General features: G+C 43.1%; 3 protein-coding genes across 12 annotated transcripts; 1 reads left to right on the top strand and 2 right to left on the bottom strand.

The window, feature by feature from the left end:
* Nucleotides 1-465: 465 nt before the first annotated feature.
* cirbpa (cold inducible RNA binding protein a) lies at nt 466-5,306 on the top strand. 3 transcript variants are annotated; one of them, XR_014699131.1, is made up of 8 exons: nt 466-585; nt 1,303-1,407; nt 1,537-1,643; nt 1,764-1,908; nt 1,995-2,145; nt 2,239-2,297; nt 4,784-4,874; nt 4,959-5,306. XR_014699131.1 is itself a non-coding variant. In XM_084546790.1 (7 exons), exons 2-7 carry the CDS (start codon nt 1,308-1,310, stop codon nt 2,830-2,832), a joined length of 576 nt encoding a protein of 191 aa, XP_084402916.1. In that variant the 5' UTR covers nt 467-585; nt 1,303-1,307; the 3' UTR covers nt 2,833-3,774. The 3 variants fall into 3 exon arrangements, 2 of the variants coding, with proteins under 2 accessions (XP_084402916.1, XP_084402917.1); XM_084546790.1 differs by lacking the exons at nt 4,784-4,874; nt 4,959-5,306 and adding an exon at nt 2,819-3,774 and having other exon boundaries at nt 467-585; XM_084546791.1 differs by lacking the exons at nt 4,784-4,874; nt 4,959-5,306 and adding an exon at nt 2,819-3,774 and having other exon boundaries at nt 469-585; nt 1,764-1,881.
* Nucleotides 5,307-6,126: 820 nt separating this feature from the next.
* Nucleotides 6,127-10,207, bottom strand: ndufa13 (NADH:ubiquinone oxidoreductase subunit A13). The gene is made up of 5 exons (XM_084546082.1): nt 10,013-10,207; nt 7,302-7,380; nt 7,145-7,216; nt 6,964-7,033; nt 6,127-6,377 (listed from the first exon to the last, which is right to left on the bottom strand). Exons 1-5 carry the CDS (start codon nt 10,203-10,205, stop codon nt 6,258-6,260), a joined length of 534 nt encoding a protein of 177 aa, XP_084402208.1. The 5' UTR covers nt 10,206-10,207; the 3' UTR covers nt 6,127-6,257.
* Nucleotides 10,208-11,045: 838 nt separating this feature from the next.
* LOC311490077 (transcriptional repressor p66-alpha) lies at nt 11,046-26,109 on the bottom strand. 8 transcript variants are annotated; one of them, XM_084547425.1, is made up of 11 exons: nt 25,956-26,109; nt 18,291-18,808; nt 16,115-16,247; nt 15,634-15,762; nt 15,133-15,210; nt 14,915-15,034; nt 14,417-14,590; nt 13,813-14,068; nt 13,150-13,574; nt 12,785-13,043; nt 11,046-12,316 (listed from the first exon to the last, which is right to left on the bottom strand). In XM_084547425.1, exons 2-11 carry the CDS (start codon nt 18,803-18,805, stop codon nt 12,177-12,179), a joined length of 2,229 nt encoding a protein of 742 aa, XP_084403551.1. In that variant the 5' UTR covers nt 18,806-18,808; nt 25,956-26,109; the 3' UTR covers nt 11,046-12,176. The 8 variants fall into 8 exon arrangements, with proteins under 8 accessions (XP_084403551.1, XP_084403553.1, XP_084403552.1 ...); XM_084547427.1 differs by lacking the exon at nt 25,956-26,109 and adding an exon at nt 25,797-25,936; XM_084547426.1 differs by lacking the exon at nt 25,956-26,109 and adding an exon at nt 25,549-25,772.
* Between the last annotated feature and the right edge of the window lie 1,203 nt (nt 26,110-27,312).

The following is a 27,312-nucleotide window of genomic DNA, read 5'->3' on the forward strand; positions in this document are numbered from 1 at the left end:
TTTCTTCCGTGTTGGAGGAAAATTTCAGCAGGTTGTCAAAGATGGTGCTCATGAGCCGGCTCCACTGGCTGCCCACGAACGATGGTGGTGACTTTTGGAAAAGGTCACCCACCATCTCCTTGGCTTTGCTGACGTTGAGTTCCAGCCGTCACACTACTCTACAAACTATTCAAGAGCTGGCCCGTGGTGTTGTGAGGGGCCCGACAGCAGAGACAGGAGAACTGTTTCGTCGGCGTGTTTGACCAGGTGATATTTGGGCTGTGTGGATATGAAAAAGAACTAGATGTAAGTGTAGAAATATTTAATTATTATTATTATTATTATTAAAGTTTTTGATGGCCGTTCCTATTAACGTTTTAAAGCCTAAATCATAAAACAAGTCAATTTCTATTGAAAAGATATGCAGTTGTACCGCCCTAGCCAGTAGGTGGCGGTGTGGTCCCTCATGTAACTTCCTGAGCCGTTTAACACCAGTAGAAGAAGAAGCGGCTGCGCAGCGCGGTGAAAAGCGGAGCGCTCTGTCTCCTCTCTCTCATTCGACCTGGATCTCCACGCATCAGCCATTTGGTATCTCTAAGGATAAAGGTAATCACCATTTTATGATTCATTGTTAAACTTTTACTCGCTGTTTTTCATTTCTAAACTGCATGTATCCACTTGCAAGGCTTAATTAACACGTTTTATCTGCTTTTTAAAAAAAATATTTGATGAAAAATCGCACTTTCTCAATGATATCCAAATACATCTGATAACGACATTTAACCCGTTTGTGCAGCCTGAGACTCGGCTGAAATTGTTTTAGGATTTTCGTGGGAAATGTTGTGACGCTGTTTTACTGATTGAATTTAATTCGGAAGTAAAAGATCGTTATGTAATGTAGAAAACGGGCCGTGTAGCAGCGTCTCGAGCTAACCGCGAAGTCGGTGAATGAAACAACAAAAGTGAGCTCTGTGCTACAAAATGGCGCCGGAAGAAAAAAGCTAATCCGCTAATGAAACGATACCACGTTTGCGGGCCTGAGGCCTTCTTCGACCCGAAACCGTTAGTGGTTGAAAATCACAAAATACTGCACCAATATAGGCCTAGAACAACACATAATGATTTATTGAACATTTAAGTTGATTTTTAAGCAGGATTGCAAGGTTATCGTGTTAATTTCATGCAACTCATCCGGTGACCTACTTTCGCGCAGCATGTGCTGCGTGGTGTTTTAACATGAGTTTTAGTTTGGCTTATTTCGGTCATTTTGTGTCGATGTGCTTGTATTTGTTTCTGATGGGTTTATTTTTTATTTTTTTGTAGCTAAAATGTCGGACGAAGGTAAACTGTTCATCGGCGGTCTGAGCTACGAGACCAACGAGGACTCCCTCGCTGCGGCCTTCGGCAAATACGGAACCATCGAAAAAGGTAAATCCCCCTCCCGCCATTACTGCTTATCTTTTTATGACTGCGCGCTATCGATTGCACAATTTGAAGCAGTTTTGAGCGCTATCGTGTGGCAGTACAAAGGGTTAAATTCCGTTTTCCCTCCAATAGTGGACGTGATCAGAGACAAAGAGACTGGGAGGTCTCGTGGTTTCGGCTTCGTCAAATACGACAATGCAGAAGACGCAAAGGATGCATTGGACGCCATGAACGGAAAGGTAAATAATACTGAATTAGATTTATTCTTTTTAACAAGATACTTTAACAGTTATCTACATTTTTTTTGAATATTTTTTTTTTTTTCAAATTTTAACAATTTTGTTACCTTTGCCTTTCAGACTCTGGATGGCCGGGCTATTCGCGTGGATGAAGCAGGGAAGGGAGGACGTTCCAGAGGAGGATTCAGCTCAGGAGGACCCCGCGGAGGAGGAAGATTCGGTGGATCCCGAGGAAGAGGTGGGCGTGGTGGTGGTTACTCGAGAGGTGAGAGTTGCCAACCTGTAAACATGCTTGGCGTGTGTTTACAGTTGCTTCTTCACTTTGTCAGTAAATTTGTCGTGCAATTCCAGGTGGCGGATACAATGGCGACAGGAGTTACGGTGACAGGAGCTACGGCGACAGAAGCTTCGGAGGCGGAGACAGGAGCTTTGGCGGTGGTGGCGGCGGCGGCGGTGGATACAGGAGTGGAGGATATTCCTCAGGCGGTTACAGAGAAAACAGGTGAGCGGGAAGGAAATTTGGTTTCACAGCTTTAAGATGGTGATGGAAAAATTTTAAGGGTCAAGCTCTTAACCAATGTTTGTCAAATTACAGGGGGCAGGGTGGATATGGTGACCGCTCAGGATCCTACCGCGATGGATATGACAGCTATGGTAAGCATGAATGATATGCATTTGCACCGTGTGTCTAGGCTTATGTTGGGGCTGTTAGTTTCTTTAAATCTCAAATGACACCGAGTACTGTAATCAAGACACTAATAATGGTGCTATGCCATTCCATCCCACTTGTATCATCATACTAGATTTATAAACACACCTCATCACACTAGGCATCCTCAAACCATAAATTTAGGACATTTCACAGCCCCAACATATGAAACATGTACGCCCCTTAATTTTTGTACCTGAGCCCAAGCCGATGCCTCTTTGTAAACGGTTGCCAAATTTTGCTAGCCAATGCCCCGTTCTGACAGAGGCTGGCAAACGATTTAAACCACTTAAGAAAATGCTGAATGTCACCTGTTCTAATGTTGCTCATATGTCAGCTGATGGAGTCCCTAATGCAAGAACCAAGGGAGGGGTTTAGACTGTCTGGTGGGTTGAGGGGGATGTTGTGAAACTCCAGTGTTGGAACTTGCAGTGTCTTTACCTGTGTGCCCACTTCTTATCCTCAGCTACTCACGAGTAAACATCTCCCTGATTCAAGATCATCACTTGGCTGGCTGTATTTCAAAGATGCGCTCCTCAAGAAAAATGTCCACGTGTTATTGCTGACCTTAGTTTTGTAGTTCTGTTGTAGTAGCTCAGCATCTTAAAAACAATGTAGCCATGAGTTTTGGTCATTCCTTATCAAACCATGTTACAAATAACAGTTCAAGAATCTCACCTTGCTTAATTGGGCATCTTTATTCCTCAATAAGATCGTTTAACTAAAAGGCATCCGTATAATCTGATCAGTACTGTGAAGTCCCAAATTGGGGATCAAACAATGGCTCTCCACCTGGCTTTTCGTTGAACAGCCACTACCATCGCTGTAGACTTTTTGTCCAGCACGTTAAAGTGTTTCCTGATTTGATTCCTTATTTAGTTTAGTTTTTTTATATAAAGAAATATCTGATGGGGCTTGTTTGTGTTTTTTGTTTTCTTATTTCCCCTCTCAGTCTTCGTGACTGTCCTACCTCCTGCCAGATTTAAACTGAGTGAGGATAGAGATCCTTTTGCTCTTAAACAGACTTTTTTGGGGGATTTTATGCTAAATACTTTTACTATTAAAGAGAAAAAAAACTTAGTTTAGCTGAGACTCCTGTGTGTTCAATTTCCCAAAAGAGTGAATTCCTTTCAGACTGGTGAACTACACATCCGAAGTGGCCGGCTGTTCATGAAGTTGCAAATTGCAGCATGCTACAGTCTGTCCAAGGTATCTTCTGTGCTCTGCTCAACATCTGCATTTTAAATGTGCTGTAAAATGGACTAATCTTGTTTAAAGTGATCGAGAAATGTAACTTCGTTTCCCCAAAGTAATATCTCAACCGGGAACAGTTTTGTACTTTATGTTCTTTGTATGATCAACGTTTTTTTTTCTTTGTCAGTTCGGCTTCATGGAGCCTATTAAACAGACTGTGGAAAATAATCTTGATTCTTTTGCCTTTCAAAATAACCGCATGGGGGAATTTAGCTGAGACTTATAGGCTCATGTCAAAGTAATGCTGCGTGAGATCCAAGTCACCTGCTCAAAGCACTGAAATTACACATGGATTTCTCTGGAGGGCAATTGGCAGTTTAAGTTCTCTTGATTTAAAAACAACAAAAAAAAACAAATGATTAGCTCTAACTTGGTGTATAAAGTCCAAAAACAAGCTGGCTGCCTGTTCTCATAAGATCCCAAGTCAAAACTGAAACCATCCATTGGCCAAATTTGGACAGCCTAGTGTACTGAGATCAAACCTTTAGTGAGGGATTGGAACAAGCCCCAAAAGTGGCACAGGGAAATGCTGGGAACCCATCAGCTGGTGTCTGGTCATGTTAATGCTTCATTACGTTCAAGAGGTCAGCTACTTCAAAATCCTACAAGTCCTTGGAGAGTGAAGTGTTGCGCCTACCAACAAGTGCTCATCAGAGATGAAAGCTGCTCTCTTGCCTAGGTCAAATGTGGAGAAAGTAGGCCAGTGCACGTGAGGTAAAAATCTCCTTTTGCTTTGCTCACATCCTTCAAACTCAGTTCTCATTGTTTCCATGAATACCTTGAAGTTAGTCGCTGTGTTTAGTCCTCTTCAGAGTTCGCCTACAAACATGCCATGGCCTCTTCCCTGATTCTTTAAAAGTCCATCTGGGGGGAAAGATTCTAAGAAGCGCCTGGATTGTATTGATCACCCCGAGTCCACCAGAAAGCATTGGTCTCTTAAGTCACGGATAGTGTTGTGCTCAGTCCACTTCTGTTCACTCCAGTAGTCCTCAAATTTGCTCCAGTAATGACCCACAGCACTTCCAATTGATGTGTAGAATGTCTAGACTGCATTAAAAATTTCTTTGTACCCTTTTATATAAGTGGTGAGTTTCAGACTCATTAATACTGTTGCATGCTGTTAACTGTGTGAAACCAACAGGAGCTGCCAAGCTCAATCTCTTTCTTCTTTTTTTAGAGTGAACTGACAGAGTGAGGCATCACTGGATCTCCTCGTAGCTGAAGTGGTCGGCTTCAGGTGGCGTTGACCAACGCAGGCGCTGTGTCAGGTGAGTCTTTATTGTACCAATCTGAAACAGTGGACCTCTTGGTTTCATGTCACATTTTGGCTGATTAATGTTGTTCTGTTTCAGGTCCTACCTGCACCAGTAAGCCGCATCTACATGAAGGAACCTGCCAATTAAAAGTTGAAAACCCTTTATGTAACATTTATTCAAATGTTAGTAGCGGCAGTTGAAGACCCATTGACTAATGCGATATAACAACCGCAAACCCTTAAGATGTTGTCTATCAACTTTTAAATGTGGGGTGAGCCAGTCTAATGCTAATCTTCTGATGGAGCACTGAACGAAGAAAAGTGTTTGACTTCATACGAGTCTTTAGGAATGGCTTACTGTGTCCTTAAAGCACAAGACATGCCTATGTGCCTTTTTTTTATTTTTTTGTATTTCAAAAATAAAATTGGGTTGACCGAAAAGCTTCTTGCATTGTTTGTTTAATATTCAGTAGCTGTCAATATCTGATACATAATTATCATTGGACTGAACATTTTTATATGATCTACACTAAATATGAACTAAGACTAAAAAAAAAACTGGTTTAAGAATGAATCCTCTGTAACTATGTTACAAGAAGCATTGAGAAGTAGGTTGCAGTTTACATAGCACAATGCTTGTGAAGACTGCCCAGTCAAACAAGACCTTCAACTTCAGGTGTTACCTTATCAGTCTGAATCCGACGACTCGATGCTCTGAGCTGGTTCATTTTAAAGTCAATTCTAGGTAATAAGTAGGGAGTTTACTGTCTAGTAAAGTATGTTAAGACAATAGCACCAGCCTACACCCTGTAATTCACTGTTAAGCTCCTGAATTCATCTCTTACTGTGACCAACATAAATATGGGTATGTGCACAGGCTTAAAAAAAAAAAAAATTTAAGTTCATGCCCAAACTGTTCCCTGATCAGCCAGAAATGCATTAGTACAAATACTGGTAAACATAAGTAACACATTGCTGTGTGTCATGGCACTTCATGTAACTGGTTGTGTTGATGATGCAAAATTTCAGTTTGTGGAATATTTTATACTCAAAAATTTGAACAATGCAAACACTTCATTGCAACTTCTGTGTTTTTCTAGAATTAAGCATCATCATGTCTTACAACATGCATTTGTCCTTGTTGAGGTGAACAAGTCCAATATTAACTTGTGAAATGCAGCATGGATGAATAAAATGTTGATGCCAAGATGCAGCGTAACAACAAAAATAAATCCTGACTGAAATAATGAGCCATTGATCCGAGATGAGGTACAGAAAAAAGATACTTTAATATTGGAACATTTACAAGCTGAACGGAACGGCGGCTCAGGTCATATGTGGTCCTGGCTGTGGGAGGTGGTGCCGGAGCTCAGGACATGGTCCGTTTCGGAGGTGACTACACGTGCCACAAGAAGCCGAAGCGCCGGTGCAAAAGCTCTTCTTTGGGCCGGAGGTTGTACAGCTCCTCATTCAGAGGGGTGACCCAGCGGTCTGTGTGGAAGACACTCTCACCGACCTGCACGAGTGAGCATTGAGGTAGCTTCAGTGTATGAAACGTGTTTTTATACTACTAATGGCCACAATAAATACTAAATAATATGAAAATAAACACTCATTTCAACATACTTTCACCAAAGAAGAAGAAGCTGAATCATGTGGTTTAAAATAAAATAAGTTACTGTTTATGACTGTAGTTTAGGTCACTGGAACCTGAGTTATAACAAGTGGTCATTTGTTAATACATACAACATAGTTTTGAGCGCATGTAACTCTGCTCAAAAATATTATTTTAATTCCACAAAAAGTAAAAAGTTATCGAACGACGGCCTCAGGCAAATACGTATAGAACATTGACTAATTAGCAAATGTTAACATTTTCTAACAATGAACAGTTACTAGTGTGTATGTACTCTAATAGCTACTGTAAATATGAATTGGAAATGCACTGCACTTATGAAAGGCGTTTGTCAAATGTGTTGCCATTTTATTGCCAAAAAAAAAAAAGAAGTGCATATTAAAACACCAATATCTGGATGGGATATGGATGTATGGGTTTTCAAAAACGAGACTAAGAATGCGAGGGTTGTTTTGAACATCTTTACCTTCCACCCGGGAACATCCTTCATGAGGATATTTTCCTCCTCCAAGTTCTCCCTCAGCATCCGTAAGGTCCTGGCGTAAAAAAGGTAAAACCCAATTGTTACATAAATGTCTGATTTCTAATAAGTTATTTTTTACAAAAATGAACATGTGGGATATGTTATTTATTATTTTTATTGTCACCTCCGGTCATGCTCTGCCTGTAGCAGAGGCATCAGAGCTATCCTGGCTTCCATCTCCTCGATGTTCAAGCGCCTGCAACACACAAACACAGCACCAGGGTCAGTTTTAGCCCGACTGTGAATGTTACACGCAGCTTGACTCCCATGAACTTTCTTACCTCCTCTCTCTGTTCCAACTAAATAGCCTCCAGTAACCAAACACCATGACGCCGATGCCAATGCCGAACATAGTGTATCCTGTTGATTAAAGAATTCATTATGGCATTAAAATAGCTTAGTGCACGGCACACAATGTACAGTTTTAAATTACATTTAAACCACATTATTAACTACACAGACAGCTACATTACTCACATCACTATCTTATGTTTATTAGCTAAGTGGTAAAACTATATTGCCACGTGAAGTTCCTCGTGTTTTACACAGGTTTGTCTTGGGTGTAAGAGAAATAAATGATTATCTAGTAAACTATTTTAAAGATAAATAACGGCTGCTTAGATGTCTTTGACAAAGGTGGCACCACCTGTTAAACATGGTGATTAAACGACTACAGCTCAGTTACTCATCTGAAAGTTTATTTAAGTTTCAAGAACCAGCTGGACCAGCTGTAGTGTTAATAGTCAGATTGGACTAATAACGTTTCACGTCTAGCCAACAGCATACTAGGGATGTTCCAATCAAGTAGTTTTTTTGCCCCCGATACCGACCTTTTAACATTCGGTACCGTTCTGAGTTCCGATTTAAATTTTAAACAAACAAAATTTCCTCCCCTGGAGGCTTTTCTTATCTTCCTTGTTTTCTCCTTAGAGTCCAATAAATAAAGCAGTCAAAGCTAACGTAGCAAGGAGAGGGTAACTCGTACCTTGGCTCCAGAAGCTCCAACGGTCGGTGGAAACCTGTGTTCTTCACTCCAGAAATTGGCTTTGTTTTTTTTGTTTTTTGGTGGTGAATCAAGTTGGAAGTACTGAATGACAATCTCCTACTACCACCAAACATCCATATTGCATAATCAACAAATATCTGTCTGACTGACTTCATTTTCATTTCCTATTTTTGGCAGCTTTGACGCTAGCCAACATAGAGGAAGACAACGTTTTGACGCTACAGGGATGTGGTTTTGGTTTATGTCAGAGCTAAAGTAACTGCAGTAACTGCTAAAGATCAGACTTGGCGGAAGCCCGATACCGATCATTTTAGAAATGCCTAGATCGTTCCCCATACAGATCTACAAATACTAATCGGGACATCCCTGTTGCATACATTTCAAATGTGAATACTCTTTGTTCAGGTGAGCTTTCCGTAACGCCCCCTGCACAACAAAGACCTGCAGCAGATCAGCAGATCAGCATATTCAGCGACACATGTACTAATTTTTCGGGGTTGTACACAAGTGGTGCAAGTCTCAAATCTGCAGCAGCTATTTTGTTCCTTATATTAACTCTGCTATCTCACTGATTGATGACATCTTTTCACTTCAAAAAAAGTGATCTCTAGTGTTACTGTGAACCCTAACCTCATGTATGGTTGAAACTGGGTTCCCAACACCATAACTTGATAAAACAGAACTATTACACCAAAGAATATGTTAAATAAATAAATCTCTTCACCTGGAATTGAAATCATTTGATTTTGATGCTCAAACACTTAAGCAATTCTTAGGCAATATGAATAATACAAACTTAAACAATAGTAATAATAATAATAATGATAATAATAATAATAAAAAACAACAGATAATAAGAGTCTGTCCTGCTGATAGTTAACATCAATTAGCATGGTAACAATAACTACTGTGGAATTGGTGTGACTTATTGATGTTTAACTCAGTATATTATCATGTATATTTAATGAATAATTTTATATGAAGTATTCAAGTTAAGCATTTTTATGTTGTATTGAAAAATCTGGTGTTATAAATAATCAGGAAAAATACATGAAACGTATATCTCCTCTACAGTTCATAAGAACTTTGACACTTTTTTCCTCAACTTCACCATTACTTTAGTCACTGCTCTCTGCCTTTGTATGGCAACGCTGTCATGAGCTGAGGATCTGGAAACTTGTGCTAAGACACTTGATTATGTCTACAAATAACTGGTCACAAACTGTATTTTGATATGTGACTGCTGCAGCTGTTAGGATTGTAATACATTGTCTTACCTGAAAAAATGTCAACAATACTTACACTGAAAATCGTCTTTATCATGTTAACACGTTGTATTTTAATGGTAGCAGCAACTGTAAATAAATTTGTGTCTTCATAATGAGGCATATATTTTATAGCTGTGATATTATAGCTATGATATGTTATTCATAGCTATGACAGCAGGAAATGATGCATATATAGATTGGTCTAAACAAAACTAATCTGGTAAACCCTGCAGAATTGGTAGGTGTAACAGATTTACACAAACAACTTTAATTAGTTGGTCTTATGCCTTTTAAATACAACTTTTTATAATTATTATTATAAGATGCATTACATGAAATCTCTTCATTTATTGTCAAGAGCAGATAATCTTTATTATATTTGCCCAAATCCGCAGTTAGCCTAGTGTCTGAGTTAGCTAGTTAGCAACTAGCTAACGTGCCTGTCAATAACATTTCACACAAAAGCCACTTAAATAAATGTAAATTATTTCACATCACGCTGTTAAAAGATTGCATGCATTGCTCCTCTAAATGACACGATATGTGCCCGAGCCTCCAACAACAGCAACAGCATTTTAATGTGTCTCTTGTTTCCTTGAGGCTGACCGGTTAGCATTAGAAGCAGGTCAGTCAATAGTACATGCTATAAAAACGTCCATATTTAGTAACTGGTGCATGACTGCGTATAGTTAGCTTGGTGAGTATGTGGTGTATGTACCCGAAAATCCTCGTTTCGGCAGATTTCTCTTGTAATCAAAGGTGGCATAGCCTCCCGGAGGAGGCATGTCCTGCTTCACCTTGGACCCCGCCATCTTCCTCCTGCCTTTCGCTAAACGGGCCGGCGACGTCACTGAAGCGACTCTTCTTCTCACACTCTGAAAAACCGTAGCTGCGCTCTGGCGCCCCCACATGTCCGTACTGAAGAATGCTATTTTCGGGACTTTACCACTCCACTTTCTAAATAATTTACCAAAAAAAAAAAAAACATCTTTACATAAAGTCATACTGTAACTAGTATATTAAATGGCTATTATCCAGACAACAATAATACTTCGTGTAACAAAATTGCTTCAATGCACCATATCCGACTTTCTTTTTGCCTGTGAAGTACTCCATTGCAAGGAAAAGCCCTACATCCACAATCCTACTTAAGTAAAAGAACAAGAATAGCATACAGCAGCAAAGGTGAGTTTTATGTAAGTGTCATGTTAAATGTTATTCTGTTGCGTTATGAGTTATGTATATAAGCTACAGTATATCTGTCAAATAATTAAAATTAAGCTATATTTCCCTCTGACACTACACACTACAGTATCTCAAGAATGTTTTTCATGTGCAGTTGCCGCTACAGCATCTGAGCTCTAGAATAGCTGTCATATCTCAGTGTATGGGAACACAGCTGTTTATCTCCTGCCGGTTATATGTAGTTGTATGTACAACTGTCAGGAGATAACGATATGGGATCTCCCCAACTAACACAAACACCACAAACAGACCGTATGTAGATCCTGTATGCTTCATTTGCTCTTTAAAATCTTCTTTGTCCTTTAGTAATTTCTTGCCCACGTTTTATTTATACTCACTCCTCTTTGACAGCGCTTGACTGGTTAAATTCTGTCAATTTCAACAGTGACTGTCAGAGAATCCACTCTCCATCATCGGTCATTCCTCTTTCATATAAGAAAGTCAGAGCGCTGAAAACCTCCTGGGGTTGTTTGGGTTCTAGACTAAATAACAAACAAAAGCAGCCGTTTAAAATTTATATTTTTATTATTTCTTCAGGAGCTAGGAAAAAAGTAAACCAAATAAAGTTTAACATAAGTTTATACAATGCAATTAAGATTATTGGAAAGCAGAGACATTATGTCACATGGTGAGGAGTACAAGGTAAATATGGTCTTGTGTAATCCAGTCTTGATAGCTGGGAAATGGTTCCTTTAAGAACCGACTCAGGGCTATGCATATCCCAAGTGTCGCATGGATTATTGATGAATAACGGAGGCATGATCTCTTGCTCCAGGTGGCAAATTCAGCTCCTTCAGAGTTTGCATTTTCTCAGTGATGACGTAACACTCAAAATAATCTTACAATGTTGACACTGATATAAAATAAGCAAATTACAGATGGTAATTACAGATGAATTAAGCAATTACACCATGCTTCTTCAGCTAAGGTGCAAAATGGGCTTACGGGTAGGCATGCTGTTAAACAGGAAAACAAAACAAAAAAAACAAGCTAGAATAAACTCTTCATTTGTGGAAACCACAATATACTGAGTGATTTTTAACATCAGTCAAAAAAAATAACAAAGAGAAAGAAAATAACTTACTGTAAATACAAAATAAATTCAAACCTGTAACTACACGATGATGTTCTGAAAATTTTACAACTTGGTTATTTTGTTTTTACTTAAAATAAATGTGTATATTGTTGAACTCTTGGGTATGACGACTAGAACCATTCAAGTGTCAAAAGGTTGGGTCCGTTTGACCCGCATCATGGCAAAAAGGGCTAAAAAGCCTAAAACTGAGTACTCCTCTTTAACCAAGGTACTCACAGCAGACAAATCCACTTATCACCCATCATTTAACTACCCGGTCTGGAGGACAGAGCCCAAAGGAAGCCCTTCAAGTATTTGTTTTTTTTTGCCCCAGTCAAATCGAAATGGTTTCTGCACAATTATCAAAGAACACGAGCCTCAAAAATAAACAACAGAAAATAAGAAAACTAAAACAAGAATCATACAAAGGTAATTAAGGAACGTTTCTTCACTTTGAGAGACTGTAATTGCTTAGCAGTCCTGCAGGGGTGCTGTGGACCATATTATTGGAGCAGACGAACTTGGACAAAAACTAAGTATGAAGAGCAGAGTGCTGTTTCAATTATTTCCATGTGTTTGCAGTCTGCGAGATGGATGAACGAGAGGGGATCATGTCCAGCAGGTACTCCCTCTGACGAGCGTCCACGGTGGCCGACGTCTTGTGACCCGTCAGGCTGGGGTTTACGTAGGCCATGGTCACTCCTGTAAGCATGCAAGAGAGCAGCGTATCAGTGTGTGAAGTGAGCCGTACGCGACGAAATTGAATGCTTTTTGAGCTGGATAAGGAATAGAAGAATGATTTTGTGCAACACCTGAATACAAAGTCACCCATGGTCCCACAACGAACAAACACAGAGGAAAAATGAGAGATTTCTACTCTAGGGTTATGTATAGCAGTGACACCCAGGAAAAATACTAATCCACCAAGCTGAGGGACTAAAGTGGGAAAATGGAGATCACTTCCAGGGGGGACGGAGAGTGGGAATGCCTTGTCCGAAAACATTTCCTCCAGTGTGTTTAACCGTATTTTTTTTATGCTCCTTTTGTAAAAGATTGCTCAACACGAAAAAAAAAAAAATTTAGGATGTTCAAGGATTGCTTTTGGACCAGACAGGAATTTGAAAAAGAGCAGATGGCGCCAGAGTTGGGCTGGTATTAATGCGAGTCTACCTGTATTGCTGTTGCTCTGCTTCTTCCATGCAGTGGATGAGGCACTACCTCCGCGGATATTCCTGCCGCCGCCGATTCCACTGCTGCTCACCTTTGAACTCTGGACAGAGCGGTGGGAAACATGGGCGTGCTTACCTGGCCGACTGACCAAAGCCGCCGCCGCCACTGCACTCTGCAGCTGGGAGGAGGAGGAGAAGGAGTGGGGGACGCCTCTCACCCCCATTGATGAGATGCCACGGGACAGGTGACCCTGCGAGCTCTGAGGGGGGGGGGGGGGGGGGTTAAGAGACACAGAGAAGGTGTTTTTAGTTACACAGGTGCTGGCTACGCAGGCGTTTCGCTTAAAAGGATAAAGTGTTTCCAACCTGCTTGATGGAGTGGTGATGAAGGATGTTGCCTGCCCGGCTGGCCTGGTGGTGGTGCTGGAGGGAGGACACTCTGGCCTGAGCCTGCTTCATCTGCTGAGACACCAGCTGCTCTGCCTTCATGGACGAAGAGGCAGATGAAGAGGATGACGAAGTACTGTGGGAGACCGATGAGGATGTCTGCTGGATAATGCGCTGCTCTATTTCCTGCTCCTGTTGCAGTGCTTTGACAAACGCAGCCTTCAGCCTATTGGTATGCTCTGCTTTCAAAGCCTTTTTCTGATTGGATGACATGCAGTCTTCACAGAGCACTATCCCGCCTTTTGCCTTGTCCTGCCTCCAGCGGCAGGTGAAGTCAGTGTTGCACTGGGTGCAGATGAAAGGGTCTCTGAGTGTGGACTTGGACAGTGCCACACCTGTCTTTCCTGGATGGAGATAGATAAGAGGCACAGAGCAAAAATAAATAGGTGACATCAAAATAAGTGATTAAAAATAGACACAAGTAGACGTGATTATATCTGGAAAATATTTTCAATTCCACACATTAATCTGAAAGATATCCAACATCTAGAGATGCGACTCAGGACTCAGCATTTTTGATTGAGAAATCACTTCCAAATATGTTTCTGCTGATAGACTTATTAACTGTATTCTACAACACACCTCTGTGGATGGTATCCAGCAGATTTTGTACCACTTCTTCCAGTCCCACCAGGTAGATGAACTCATTATTGGCAGCTGAGGGCAGGAAGTTAAACTCTGGGGCAGGTGGCTTGGGTGGAGGGATCTCCAGCAGGGTCTTCTCTAGTTGTTTCCGCAGGGCGAGTTTGGCTGCAGCTTGGCGACTGGCAGGAGAGTCGTTCATGCTAACCACAGACACGCCTCCTGACGAAGAGCCCTTCAAACTAGATGCTGAGACCTTTGAAGAAACACAACAGGTTCAGTTCGGTCAAGATCATCATATCTTGTTTGAGCAATACGGTAGTTAACAACCACTGGTGCTGATTAACTATGAGGTGTTTAATGATTAAAGAAGACAAGTGGTTAGAGAAAAAACATGTGTAAATGTTAGCAGATGCTCCTCTTGACTCGAAAGAAACTGGTAAACATACTGTTCCTCCAAAAGTCAGGACAAAAGCAGAAGAGGGAAAACTTTACTTTTTCTGTCACTGACTTCTTCAAAGTGAATGTGGAAACTGCTACTGCACCAGATAACTAAGACACACTCATGCCGATTCTCTCCTCCTTTTTGAGGTGACATACTAACCAGTGAGTTCGCACTACCGCCAATCCTGATGAGGCCTGCTTGGACCATGCCTCTCTGGCCCTGGCCTGCAGGGGTTGAGGTCCTGGGGCCCAACAGCAGAGGAGGGGGTCCCGACCCTGAGCCTCCAGATGCAGCCAACTGCTGCTGCTGCTGCTGGCGAAGAGCCTGGATCTGCTGTGGAGAGACAGAGATGGGCTAACCAGGACGATGAGAGGGAGGACACGGAGGAACATCGCAGACAAAGGTAGTGGAGGACAAGGGGAGTGGACATCGAGAGCACCAAAGCAAAGAGCACACACACACACACACAGAGAGAGAGGCGCAAAGAAAGATCATAAGTCCTAAGTTGAATCACTTCCATGCGGTTTGTCTCCAGAAAGTGAACTGACAGAAGGTTCAGACTTTCACTGCACTGACACAGAAGAGATTTAAATATATGAAAATGGCTGCTTACTATCTAGCTAACAGTATTGTTAACAACATTTCCACCCAACTCACCTGTGCCCCTCTGACCAGAGGCGGCATGATGATCTGGGAGCCATGTTTAGACGACACCTGCTGACCTCCTCTCACCAGAGGCGGAGGGATGACGGTACCCGAACTCCTGCCGGTCAAAATCTAGTCAGGGAGCAAAAACGCGATCAGAAAACGTATCGACTACAGTACGACTGAGCTCGATTTCACACTGTGTGCATTTGTGATGTTAGAGCATTAACCTGCTGAGAGCCTTTATTGCTTGTAATTGTTCCTCGAATTAGAGGAGGAGGAGCAGAGGAGCCGGATACACCCGAGGGCTGGAAAACAACAGGGAACAATATTAAACAACAAGCAGGAGAATCGATAAGAACGATCCTTGTTGAACTATTCCACTAGCTTTTAACCATTCCCCGTGTGTTGTCGTGGCAATCCAAGCCACAGCTAGACATCCCCTGTATTCACATTTAGAGTAAACCCTTTGAAAGTCTTTGTAGTTGCTGCTGAAGCTCACAGCTACTACCAGTTTTACCAATAACCTCACAGACGACAGCTCTCATAAAATAAAACATTGCGATTCGTTGGGGAAACCTAAATTTCCATAGCTAATCTTTATAAAGCTTGACGTCAGCTGCTCAAATCAAATGAATTAAAATGTTCAGTCTTGGTTATTCTGAAACATAATATTGGAACTGAAAGGGTTTTAAGAGGCAATCATGTGTTGTGTGAATTCAGTTGTTTACCTTCTGCAGAGTGTCCCTCTGTATTTGGCTCTGTCGAAGTTTCTTTAGCAGCACCAGCTTAGCCTCCTCCAGACGGAGCTCCTCCTTCAGCTGCTTAATGATACGCTCCCTCTCGGCTGGGCTGCTCTTCTGCACTCAGGAGAGCACAATATCAGTTACACAAAGAAATAAAAACTCTTTAAGGTTAACTAAAATATAAAGGTAAACCTCCACTGGTCCCTCTGTGTTTCAACGAAGCTCTATCTGATCACCTATTTCTAGTTTCCCTGACTCAGATCTTTAATGGTGCACAGTGGTACTAACATCAGAAAATAGCTCGTTCACACCACAACTGAATCTCCTTGTTCACATTTTTAAATCTAAAAACTCTTGTAATTTGCTTTTTTAAGCATCCTCTGGCACAATAATTGTCTTTGTGATTAATGAAGTTTTATCTCATCTTAATCTAAAGCTCCACCTCTGTAGGTTGTTTGTGTCTCACCATGAGCAGGTCAGTGTCCAGCTCCTTAAAGTGGCTGAGGCCATTCATTGGCGGGCTGGGGGAGTCGTTGTCTGACAGGATGATGACATCGTCATCTTCAGGAGACGGAGGGCGCTTCTCCCTTTTTATACTGCTTTGAGAAAGAAAGAGGGACAAAGGCATTTAAATTTCGATTAGGCATAACATTATGACCACCTTCCTGTAGGCCTCCAAAACAGCTGTGATAGACAGAGAATAGACAAGGGCCTTCTGAGGGTGTCCTGTGGTGTCTGGCAACTGTTGTTAATGGGGGCCTTAAGGTCCTATGGGTTGAGGGGAGGGGCCTCTGTGGATCATCCCACAGATACTTGATCAGTTTGCGATCTAGTGAATTTGGAGGCCAGGTCAACACCTTGTGCTGTTCTTCATGTTTTTTCAGTTGTTCCTAAACCGTTTGTGTGTGTGTCTGTGTCAGGCTGCATCCTGCTGGGGATGGCTGCTGCCATTAAGGAGTGCCATTGCTATGGGGTGGGGTTGTCTAGTCTGGTCTTAGTGGGTGGTACATGTCTAAGTAACATTCACATGAATGCCAGGTGCAAAAGTTTCCCAGCAGAACATTGTATTGTTAAAGATGATCAGTGTTATTTACTTCTCCTGTCAGTGCTTGATCACTGACAAATGTTGTGGCTGATCGGTCTAAATCTCAGTGTTATCTTCTATATTACCAGTATAACTCCAACAAAATAGGAGAGAAATGAAGTTCACAATCAGTTTTTGAATCCTTAATGTCCATCTATGTTCAGTGTCATTTATGTCTTATAAATGTCTAAACACAGACGACAAATCTGAAATTTTGGAAAACCCTAGAAACCCCTTTACGTTTTACTATATGTGCACTACATGAGTTTGTACTGACAGGTCAAGTGGGGTTGAGGAGGCCATGAAGATTTATGGCTGTTTAAGGGAGGATAATGTACACCTCACTAGTTCAAATATAGTCTCCCATTACTAATGTCTGTATTCAAGGAGCTCTCCTCCTCAGCCACAATTATAATTTATGACCGCAGGTTGATGCGCTCCACTATAACATAACAAGTCCAGACACATCTCCACAAAGCGTCTCTTTATGTTGATGCCACTCCGACAACAGGGGAGAGGTTTTAAGGGCCAAGGAGGGGCAAGGAGGGGCAAGGTGGGACTTAGAGCTCCAGTCAAGGTCTGTAAGTCTCAATGAAATGGCTGTTGGAGAGCACACGTTTCCTGTTGAAACAGGATACCATGGGCAGGGTATAGCAGGCGTCGCAGGCATTCAGGGGTGACCTGTATGGGGCTAAATACGTCACACAAAGCTCGCTAAGGAAATCGCAGCTAATGGGAATCATGGAGGCAGTTCGGATCGACCTTCACTTGCGTCTCCATGTCATTGTGCATGTTTTACTTATACTGTACCCCTCCCAGTTCAAATGCAGGCGGTATGCGAGAGCAGACGACCTAAATCCTTTGACGTCTGGTGCTCAAAAGCTAAAGAGTGGGAGTAATGTTCCTATAAAAACAAAGGTGGCCCTTTGATTGAACATATTACGGTTTTCTCTGAAGCGTAAAAAAGTTGTTTAAGTTATCGTCATGTCAACATGAGGCCTGTCTCTCCTGGCTGTCCTCCTGTGGGTGTGTGTGTGTGTGTGTGTCTCCTCAGGGCTTAGCGCCATCATCACTTCCTGTGGATTAATCACTACTCTTCCAAAGAAGTCACGTGACCTCAAAGTCATCGTCACGTGACACGTTCACTTTTCCTCCCACCCCTCACCCACCCCTCCCCTCTCTGTTCCTTCCACGGTGGAAACCATGGCAACAACCGGCTGGAACCAGTTTGTGACACACGGCTTCATTTTGTGTGAGGGAGAGTTTTAAGGGTTCAGGTGGTGAGTGGGGGGAAAATGGAGGTGGACTGAAAGATAAAGTTATAAGGCATCACCTCTGAGCACCACACATGGAAACCCCCCCCCACCACCTCCCCAACCACCCCCCCACCCACCGTCCTTCCTCACAGTAGGTTTAAAGAATAACAGGATTACAAAACTAACTTTTACATATTTTTACGCTAGAAATCTAGACAAGTAGCCGGCAGATTTGAGCATTATTATTATTTGTTTTATTTCCTGTGGTCGTCACAGCTGAACAGAGTTGAACTGTTTCTCACCCTCTGGAGGTGCTCATGTCCACGGGCTGCTCTCCCGTCTGAACTTCGACTTTAATGGTGGCCTTCACCTCGCCTGCAGCCAGCAGGCCACTGGACGCCTTCGGCTCGGCCTGTCGGACCCGGCTCCTCGTATCAATAGCCGACTCTGTCTTCGCCCTGCTGGCTCTGTCATTGCAGTCAGTCCGATTGTTCGAGCTGGGTTCGACGGTCGGCGGCCTCTGGGTCCGATCCTCGTCATCCTTCGCTGGCTGGGATAACGTTAAAGATAATGGCAACGGGCTCTGCTCTGGCTCCTTCTCGTCCACTGATCCGGCCTTAGTCCGGCTCTGACTGTCCTGCGCCAGTATGAGCTCGGGTTTAGGGCTAGTTTGTTCCTCTGTTGTTGGTTCAGACGGGTCCAATTTAGGTTTTTTGCTTTCATTGTCAGCATTGGAGGGTTCTCCAGACTGTGGAACAGCCTCCTTCTCCAGCGCCCTCTTCTGGCTGCGCGTCTGGCGGACAGCCTCCTCAGACATCCCCTGCGGGTCCAGGAGAAAAATAACAGAATTATGTCAGTTGTTCAATATCCAAACAGGACCTCGGTCACACGCTTAACAGGTCAGCATCCTGTCGCACTTCATCCAACCCAAACTGTAAACCAGTTAAATGTTAATTACAATCAGCGTGTAAATCAGCAATTTACTATCAGCGTGAGTGTAAACAATAGAGGAAACTGTAAGTGTTTAAGAAGAAGAGTTTCATCCTGTGCTCTGTAAATAGTTAAATGTGTGAATTGACAGCACTAGTGTTGACACATCAGGTGAGAGATTTGATTTAAAAAAAAAAAACTGCTGAAACATTTGTCAAGATGTTCTTTAGTTCAGATGAAGTCAAGCTCTCAAGTCTGTAAATCTACTTTTTTGGCCAAGTATACACTGATCAGGCATAACATTATGACCACTGACAGGAAAAGTAAACAACATTGACCATTTTGTGAAAATACAATGTTCTCCGCTGGGAAACCTAGACCAAACCAGGCACCCCCACCCCATAGCAATGACGCTCCTTTATGGCAGCAGCCATCCCCAGCAGGATGCAGCCTGACACAGACACACACACAAAAACGGTTTTGGAACAACTCAAAAAACATGAAAAACAGCACAAGGCCTCTAAATTCACTAGATCCCAAACTGATCAAGTATCTGTGGGATGTACTGTAGCAAGCCTGATCCACAGAGGCATCTCCCCTCAACCCATAGGACTCTGATGAGTCTGAACTGGTTTGGAGGTACAAGGGAGACCTACACAATATTAGGAAGGTGTTCATAATGTTATGCCTGATCAGTGCATATACACTATGTGCTTGGAATCTGTCGTCCTTATTTAACCCATCCTTTTGTACACACACAGAGAGGTTAGTTCACTTATTCCTGTACTGTTAAAATAAAAGGACAAACCCACACCTCAGAAGGGCACTTATTATTCAATACTGAAGTAGAAAAAACTGACCTTGAATCAGCTGTAGGGGACACAGGCTGACTAAAATGGCCCCCAGACAAAACATGTTAGATTAGGGTGGTCACATGACCCAAGATGTTGACTCGAGTGTAATTCCAAAACCTCCAATTATCCAAATCTCAACCTAAACCAGAAACCAAAAGGCAAGAGTGAAAAGAATATGGGAGTACTCTGGGAGCACCTCATGTTGAGTGGAAAACAAACAACAAAACAAACAAAGGGATTGAGCTCTTCGTGTCTTCTGAAAGACGTGTTACAGCATAAATATGTTGCAGTGATAACAAACAGTTGGAAGAACAAGACAACATCGTGATCAAATCAGCGTTAAAATTGACTTGGGGACTATCTAAAATGAACTGGAGCGTGATTTATCTTCAAATATTCACGACAACTCGTGAATCCACATATTTTAGTAATTCATGTGTTCCAAGAGTAATTATTTTTTAATTGGATTCGAAAGCTCGTGTATACCTTCCTTTCTCTTAGTCAGGCACCAAAAAGCACCAGATCCATTACTGTCTCTTAACCCATATACAACAGATTCAGTCCCTCCAGATGTTGACATGCCGAGCAGCAGTGGAGACGGAGACATACAGCAGCTCGCTCTGTTTGGCAGATGGGCATTACAGAGTGCACTTGTGCCCTCAGAGAGGTGCATCAGTACGTGGTTCATAGTGCCACGCATTACTCCTAAAGTGAATCCCTCAGAGTCAGAAATAAGAGGAGGAGACGCTGGGAGATGGGCGAACACATCGGTCAATACATGTTTACCTTCATGGTTCTGATAATGGCCTTTCACACTGTACATCTCTGATGCACTTTTCACAGCAGAGGATAAAGAGCTATTTATGGATAATAGACTGCATACATTCAGCTTCCTGTGCACTGACAATTGTAAGTGGGTTAATCATTGTATTGATAAATCTGTGAATTTGGGCATCATTTGCCTCTTTGACACTTCCGTCAAGCAAATTGTCACAAGTAACTCTGTTCATACGACATCAGTTACACTCGTATAGCAGGGTACGGTGCAGACATGTCTGACAGGTTAAGTAAAGTGATCCGTGCGCTGCAACAGACATCCTACTTTTGTATGTTAAAGTCAGCGGAGACTGTCTGACAAATGTTTCTTTCCAAAACTGACAATCACGCTAATGCAGCATGTGGACAGGTGTGTGGAGATGACAGCACGCGGGGTATGAACTCCCCCCCAGCTCTCTTACTTTCTCTCACAACTGTCACTTCTGCAGGTACAGCTGAGAGCAACACCATGACTGACTTGCAGGACAGGCTGTCTAAAAATCTGCACCGCTATCCCCCATATGTGAACGTCTATCGTGTCGGCGCCCCTCTCTCTCTCTCTGTGACGGTCAGGATTTTTTTTCCACTTTCAAAAGCAGCAGATAGTTCAGGAACGTTTGCCTTCTGACGTGGTGAAACAACACTGAGTGCACATGTAAACTTCAGATCAGAGTTTGAGAAAATGTGGCTAACGTCTCGTCCCTAGCCGGAGGGCTAAAACAGAAGTTTCCAATCACTCTCTGCTTTGCCCGCAGATTCGCATTAAACGCTTGTTAGCAGTTAGTCAGAAGATCAAGAAGCATGATGACAAATTATATAATGAAGTTCAATATGCTGAAGGAAATTGATAATGCCCGACATATTGTGCTTATTAATTCTCCTCTGCCATTATGAGTGGTCTGGATGGAGTTGCTAAATGGAGGTAAATGCAGCAGACAGACAGAAAGCAAACAGTGTTTTCCACTCAACTCTTGAGTAAACCCGGTTGCTACAGAAACCTGGATACTGTTATGATCATGCATTCAGAGTATATCAATAATATAATAGGTTTAATATGTTCCATGTAAACGGCGCGTCCAGAACAAATAGCGGGATACTATTCTGCATGTGCACACACTCACCGAGTTGATTTTGGTCATTACCAAATGAAAAGGTGTTGACCCACACGGCCTGCTATACTGGGACGACCCAACCTGCGATTAAAGTTCACGGAGGCCTAAACAGAAACCAAAAGTGACATTCACAGGTTTACAAAGGCCCTCGCTATTTGTTGGGCAACCATGAAGAAGAAGCGTGAATCATATTCATGCATCCTTGTTAAAGAATGAAGACCCGGTCCTCTCAAGCCTGTGGAGGCCCTCTGTCTGCCCAGCGACACGCTACAGGAAGCCGTTTGGTTTTTTAGGGGGGAGAAAGGGAGTACAATTAACCCTTACAACCTGGGTTACTTCTCAGTACACACCGTCATGGCGGCGAGCACAAAGGACGCACAGTGTTTCCATCATGTACCACTACAACATACGTGCAGAGTCACAATGCAGAGCAATCATCTGGTAACGGAGAGCTGACTAAGTTTTATTTAATACTCTGACATCACTGAGACACACATGACATGACCCTTCCCAGGATTCACTGGGACACACAAAGCACTTTTCCTGAGAACCGGTTTAAACCGGTCGGCTAGTGTGTGTGTGTGTGTGTGTGTGTGTGTGTGTGTGTGAGACTCTGTCAGTGTGTGTGTGTTAGACAGAGAGAGAAGCTGAAGCTGGTTTTAACCCTTCAGGTGCCGGAGCAGGGCCTCCACAGTGACGGCCATTATACAGTGTGTGTATTCGTGTGTGTGTGTGTGTGTCGAGACTGGGGTGGGGCGTTGTGATGACAGTTTTAATTCTGGTGCATATAGCTGTGAAATGATGCTGCGGAGAGAAGTTAGACATTAGACACGTCAACCCAGCACCCCCGCCCCCCCCCACCCACACACACACACACACACACACACTCCACACCCCACATCCTTAAACAGACTCTCGCCCTATCTTTGTAATGGGGAGTCCGAATGGCCAACAGGTTTCACATTTCATCTCCACGGCAGTTTGCACACAATTCCTTCAAGCACCCACCACCACCACACACACACACACGGTGGATCAGACCCTGACTCATCTGACAACTTGACATTGCAAGCAACAAATGCAAATCGTCTGAAAACAAGTCTCTATGTCTGTATACTATTCTCATAAATAGCCACGTGTGAACATGAATAATCTTAAATAAAATATAATCCTGGTACACATTCAAATGAGATGGAAATCCTCAAACAGCATTTAACGACACTGTAAAGACTTCACAGCACGGCGAGGGATGGCGCTCGTGGTACTGAAGTTTGTATGGCCGACGGGACAACGTCGAGTACGGCAACTGCGTCCCTTGCTCAGGGTATATTGGCTTCACGACCACAAAGCTGGTCCTCACTATATGAAAGTATGATAGTTAATGAGAGCTAAATGGGCTCTTAATAGCAGGTAGTATGTCGTATCCAGCAGTGGTCGTAAAACTGCTCATCTTTATTTGGTTATCGGCCTAAAGTGCTTGATGAGAGTTTGAATACTCTTTGTTGTGTTTTTTGTCCGTATTTATCTAATAAAACTCAATCATCTCATTAGCCTTGCAGTGTAATTAAATCACAATGATAACCGCCGCATTATCTGATTGCACTGTGCAGGTACTTGACTCTTGACAAGTGTGGCTTTCACCAGCGCTGAATACACGTACTTTAGTCTGGTATCAGGTTGCCACCACTATCAGGGCACTGCTCATCTCTGTCTCCTCTAGCTGCGTCAAGGTGGTTATTTATCACGGATCCTGTCAGCCGTCAGTCACTCAATCGTGCCTCATTCGCAGCGGCAAACTCGGCCATCGCTGATGTCCGGCCGCGCATACAGTACGTGCTCAGAACTTTATTTACCCACCGACAGACCTTTACCCCGTGAGAACGTATTTCTACATCGCACGAGGGTTTCAGAAAACTGTGCAACTATGCAGGCGCACTAGCTTGCAAAACTGCTGGGGCAGCAAAGTATTCTTATCGTCTGTCAGAGTAACAAATGGTAGCAAAGATAGTTTCCATGCAAAAACAAAACCTTCATGGACGGATCATAGCGTAAGAATTTAATCAGAGTTCTCTGCGGGTCACAAAGTCGCTCGGCTAAATAACTTCACACCTTGACATGTCAGTGCTTAATGCACCAACTAACGTCACTGTTTACACAAAACAAGCCGAGAAGACAATTACGGAGAAAATTGCTCTCAGTATATTTGATTTAGTCTGTGTTGCTTGACCACAGTTGCCCTATGACTCCTGCAGTTAAGTGAAGCAGCTTAAAATCTGGCCAGCAGATGACTCTTTACAGAACAGTGGCTGATTGCACAACTACTGGCTCCATCTTGTGCGCGATCACCGGAACGGTGTTTTCTGACTCACTCCAGTCCTGTAAGTTTAATACAACAAAAACAGACCCTGTTGGGGGGGGACTAATAGCGGTGCAACATGCTGCAGATGCACGACTTCAGCCAGATAGTTCATGAGAGTCAAAGCATTCTCCTCCCCTGACAACCCCCTTCACTAAAGGCAACCTGCATATTGTTAACATGTAAAAGCGCTTTACAAGGCCTTTGTTCACACAGACAACTGGGGGTTCATTCCAGATCACCACAAAGAGGCAATAAAGTCTCCTAAACGCAGCTCGCTTCACCACCATCCCCAGTACACAGGGCATGCACAGGACTTTTAGGTGTCTGTGTTGCATTAGGGCTGGAGTGCTCATAATTATCCTTACTGTTAAGAATGTTTACAAGGTATAAAAGTGGGAAATGTTAGGTTTTGTAACACAACAATCAGGGATAATTAATTAGCTCACACCTTAACAAAAACAATCCACTACTGCTGTCACTTAGAAAGCCTGTAGACACAAGTCTTGGTTAAAAGGGACGAAATTTTACAATAAGGCAACTTTCAATCTAATTAATTAACGTTTAATTAAAAGTGCAATTAATATGTCTAACAGCAATAACAAGCGCCTTCGTGACACAAATGCAGCGTGAGGTGTCGTGAACATACCATGAACAACAACGCGGGCTTCCGTCATATCCAGTCATTAAAAATTAAAAGGTTTAAATCCATCCGGATGGTAAACAATCGGTAGAAATGTCTGACGAAATAGTTTGATTGCAGGAATCCTGACACGCGGCTTTGTCCCGAAAAAGCTGCACACTGTCAGTAGTGGAAGAGAAATGTGTGTATGTGTATGTGTGCGTGTGTCTGGGTGAGAGGAAGAGAGAGGAGGAGTGTGTGCTGTGTGTGTGTCAGTGTGTGTATGTGTGTGTGTGTTCAGCTTTAAGAGGAGGAAGACTACGGTTGTCACAGAGAGAAGTAGGAAGATTAGCTACCAGATAGCAGAACCAACACTGGTGCCACGGGGCTTAAAGCGGGCAGCGGCGTCCACCATTACCGTCTCAACACACGGTTCACCATCCAAACCAAACTCAGCCCTTTAAAAACTAAACCCAGCCCACAGTACATGTGCAACTAGCCGGCTTTTTTATTATTGACACCGCCTCGGAGGAGGTGTGCGTGTTATTAGTTAGCGAGCTAACATTAGCTACATCGCACAAACAAAAACACGAAGCCACTTTAGCTCGAATAAAAAAAAAAAAAAAGCGGTCGGTTGTCTGGGCATGGACGGCTGCCAGACCACTCCAAGTCAAACTAATCAAAGTCCCTCCAGCCCCGGCAGCCGCTCGTCAACATGACCCGCACAACCAGAACCGAGCCCGGATCGCTGACCTGACGGCACCCCCGGATGCGGGACAGCCGTCGGCTCAAAGAAAAAAAAGGGGGGCACAAACTTTCATCCTACTGCCCTAAAAGTAAGGCTGTACTAGTCTCACCGGGACTGTTTACCTGGGTGTCCCCTCCGGAGGAAAAACCTTCGAGTCGGAACTCATAAATTTCATCGACCGGCCCACGGACGGAGGTTGCCGCCGACGAGCCGCTGGCGATGTAACGTTGTAATCCTCACCTCATTTAACGACTTCTACCGCACAAAACCAAGTCCACGCATCATGTTTACAAGCTGCTGCGCCGAGGAAAACGTAAAATAAAACAAATTTCGGCTGAGCCAGCCCCCCCTCTCCTCCCCGGTACTCAACCTTTGGCTCTGCGGAGAAGTGTTACTTTTCAACAGCCCATCAGCTTCTTTATCGTCACAGATAGGTGGAGGAAAACCTGGCTCCTCTCGACGAGTCCGAATAAAAGGCTCCCCTCGATCCACTTACTAAAAAACTTGGTCTTCACCTAAGTCAACTTACTCGGTAGCTTTGTCGCCTGTTCTTCGCCGATGGTCGACCAAGGAATGTTTAATCTGCAGTTAACCTCGATAAATCGTTGCTTTTTTGAAATCCAGGGGATATCCTCTTTTTTCGGCCCTCCCCACTGCCGCGTCTGTTGCCAAATAATGCGCCTCAACACACATGGAGCCGCTGCGTCCTCTTAGTGGGCATGCGCACCTCGGCATACCAGGGCGACCGGATCACATCATGTAAGCACTGACCACCAAGGGCCAAAGCAGGGCGACAATGACAGGGGCCACGGGGTCCTCGGAGTGACCCATGACTGTACCAGCAAGTACACGGATCCCATCAAATATACACACTCGCACACACACACACATACACACGCACCATGTTACAGTAAGGACCTATAAATATGCAAAGCACCACACATTTCCCTAAAAACACTCACTAGCATCATTTTTGCCTCTAGAGACTAAAATATGTATCAAACTCCCAGTCAAAACTCAGACTCAGATTCGCTGTAATGGCAGTGGGATGAGCACAATGGCTGAAGCAAAAAAAATAAATAAACTTATGACGACTGAGAGCGAACACAATGTCAATTTACACAGTTGCACAATTGCAATGCAAAGTAATCATGTCAGCTGCACCATTGTCCAGACCGACAAGGTCCAATGTCCACTGCACTGTGGTCATTTGATTATCTGCACTACCAAAGACTAATATCAGCAAATGTGAGTCCTGCATCATTCCATAATGCTGTAACTGTGTCTGATACAGGCACCTGGGACTAAATCTAGTTTGTAGACCTTAATCATGTTGGTGCATTACGCTCATATAGCACATAAGACCATAATCAACGTAGCGGTTAACATTGTGCTCACACGTGTGCAGTAAACATGTAGGCAATGTGTGCGATTGTACCAGAATGGAAACTTTGAGGGAACGGATGCAGTGGGAGTTGGAGGTGCAGAGGTTAATGGGGGTCAAATCTATGCCCCCTGAAAGGTTAATGAAGCTATGACCGGAAGTACCAACACTTGTATTCATATGCTACTGTTCTTTGTGTGGCAAAATTTACATTTATCACCATTCATATAGTCTGGCAACTTGAGCATCATATGCTCGCACTGAACTCAGACTGTGATCTTATAAGTGGATCGCTCTCACATCCTCAGCATCCTATCATTATCTCCTGCCTGCTCCTACTTCAGCCTCACATTTGTCTCCCCAAATGACCCCAAATTATAATATAAACCATGTCACACCATAGTTTCTGTATAAAAAAATGAAAAGAAAAGTGCATATTCTGGCCAACATCTCCAATTATCTCCTAATTCAGAATCACAGTTGTGGTGTGAGCAGAATTTGG

The sequence above is a fragment of the Chelon labrosus genome (genome assembly GCF_963514085.1).
Source record: "Chelon labrosus genome assembly, chromosome: 6".
Lineage (NCBI taxonomy): Eukaryota > Metazoa > Chordata > Actinopteri > Mugiliformes > Mugilidae > Chelon > Chelon labrosus.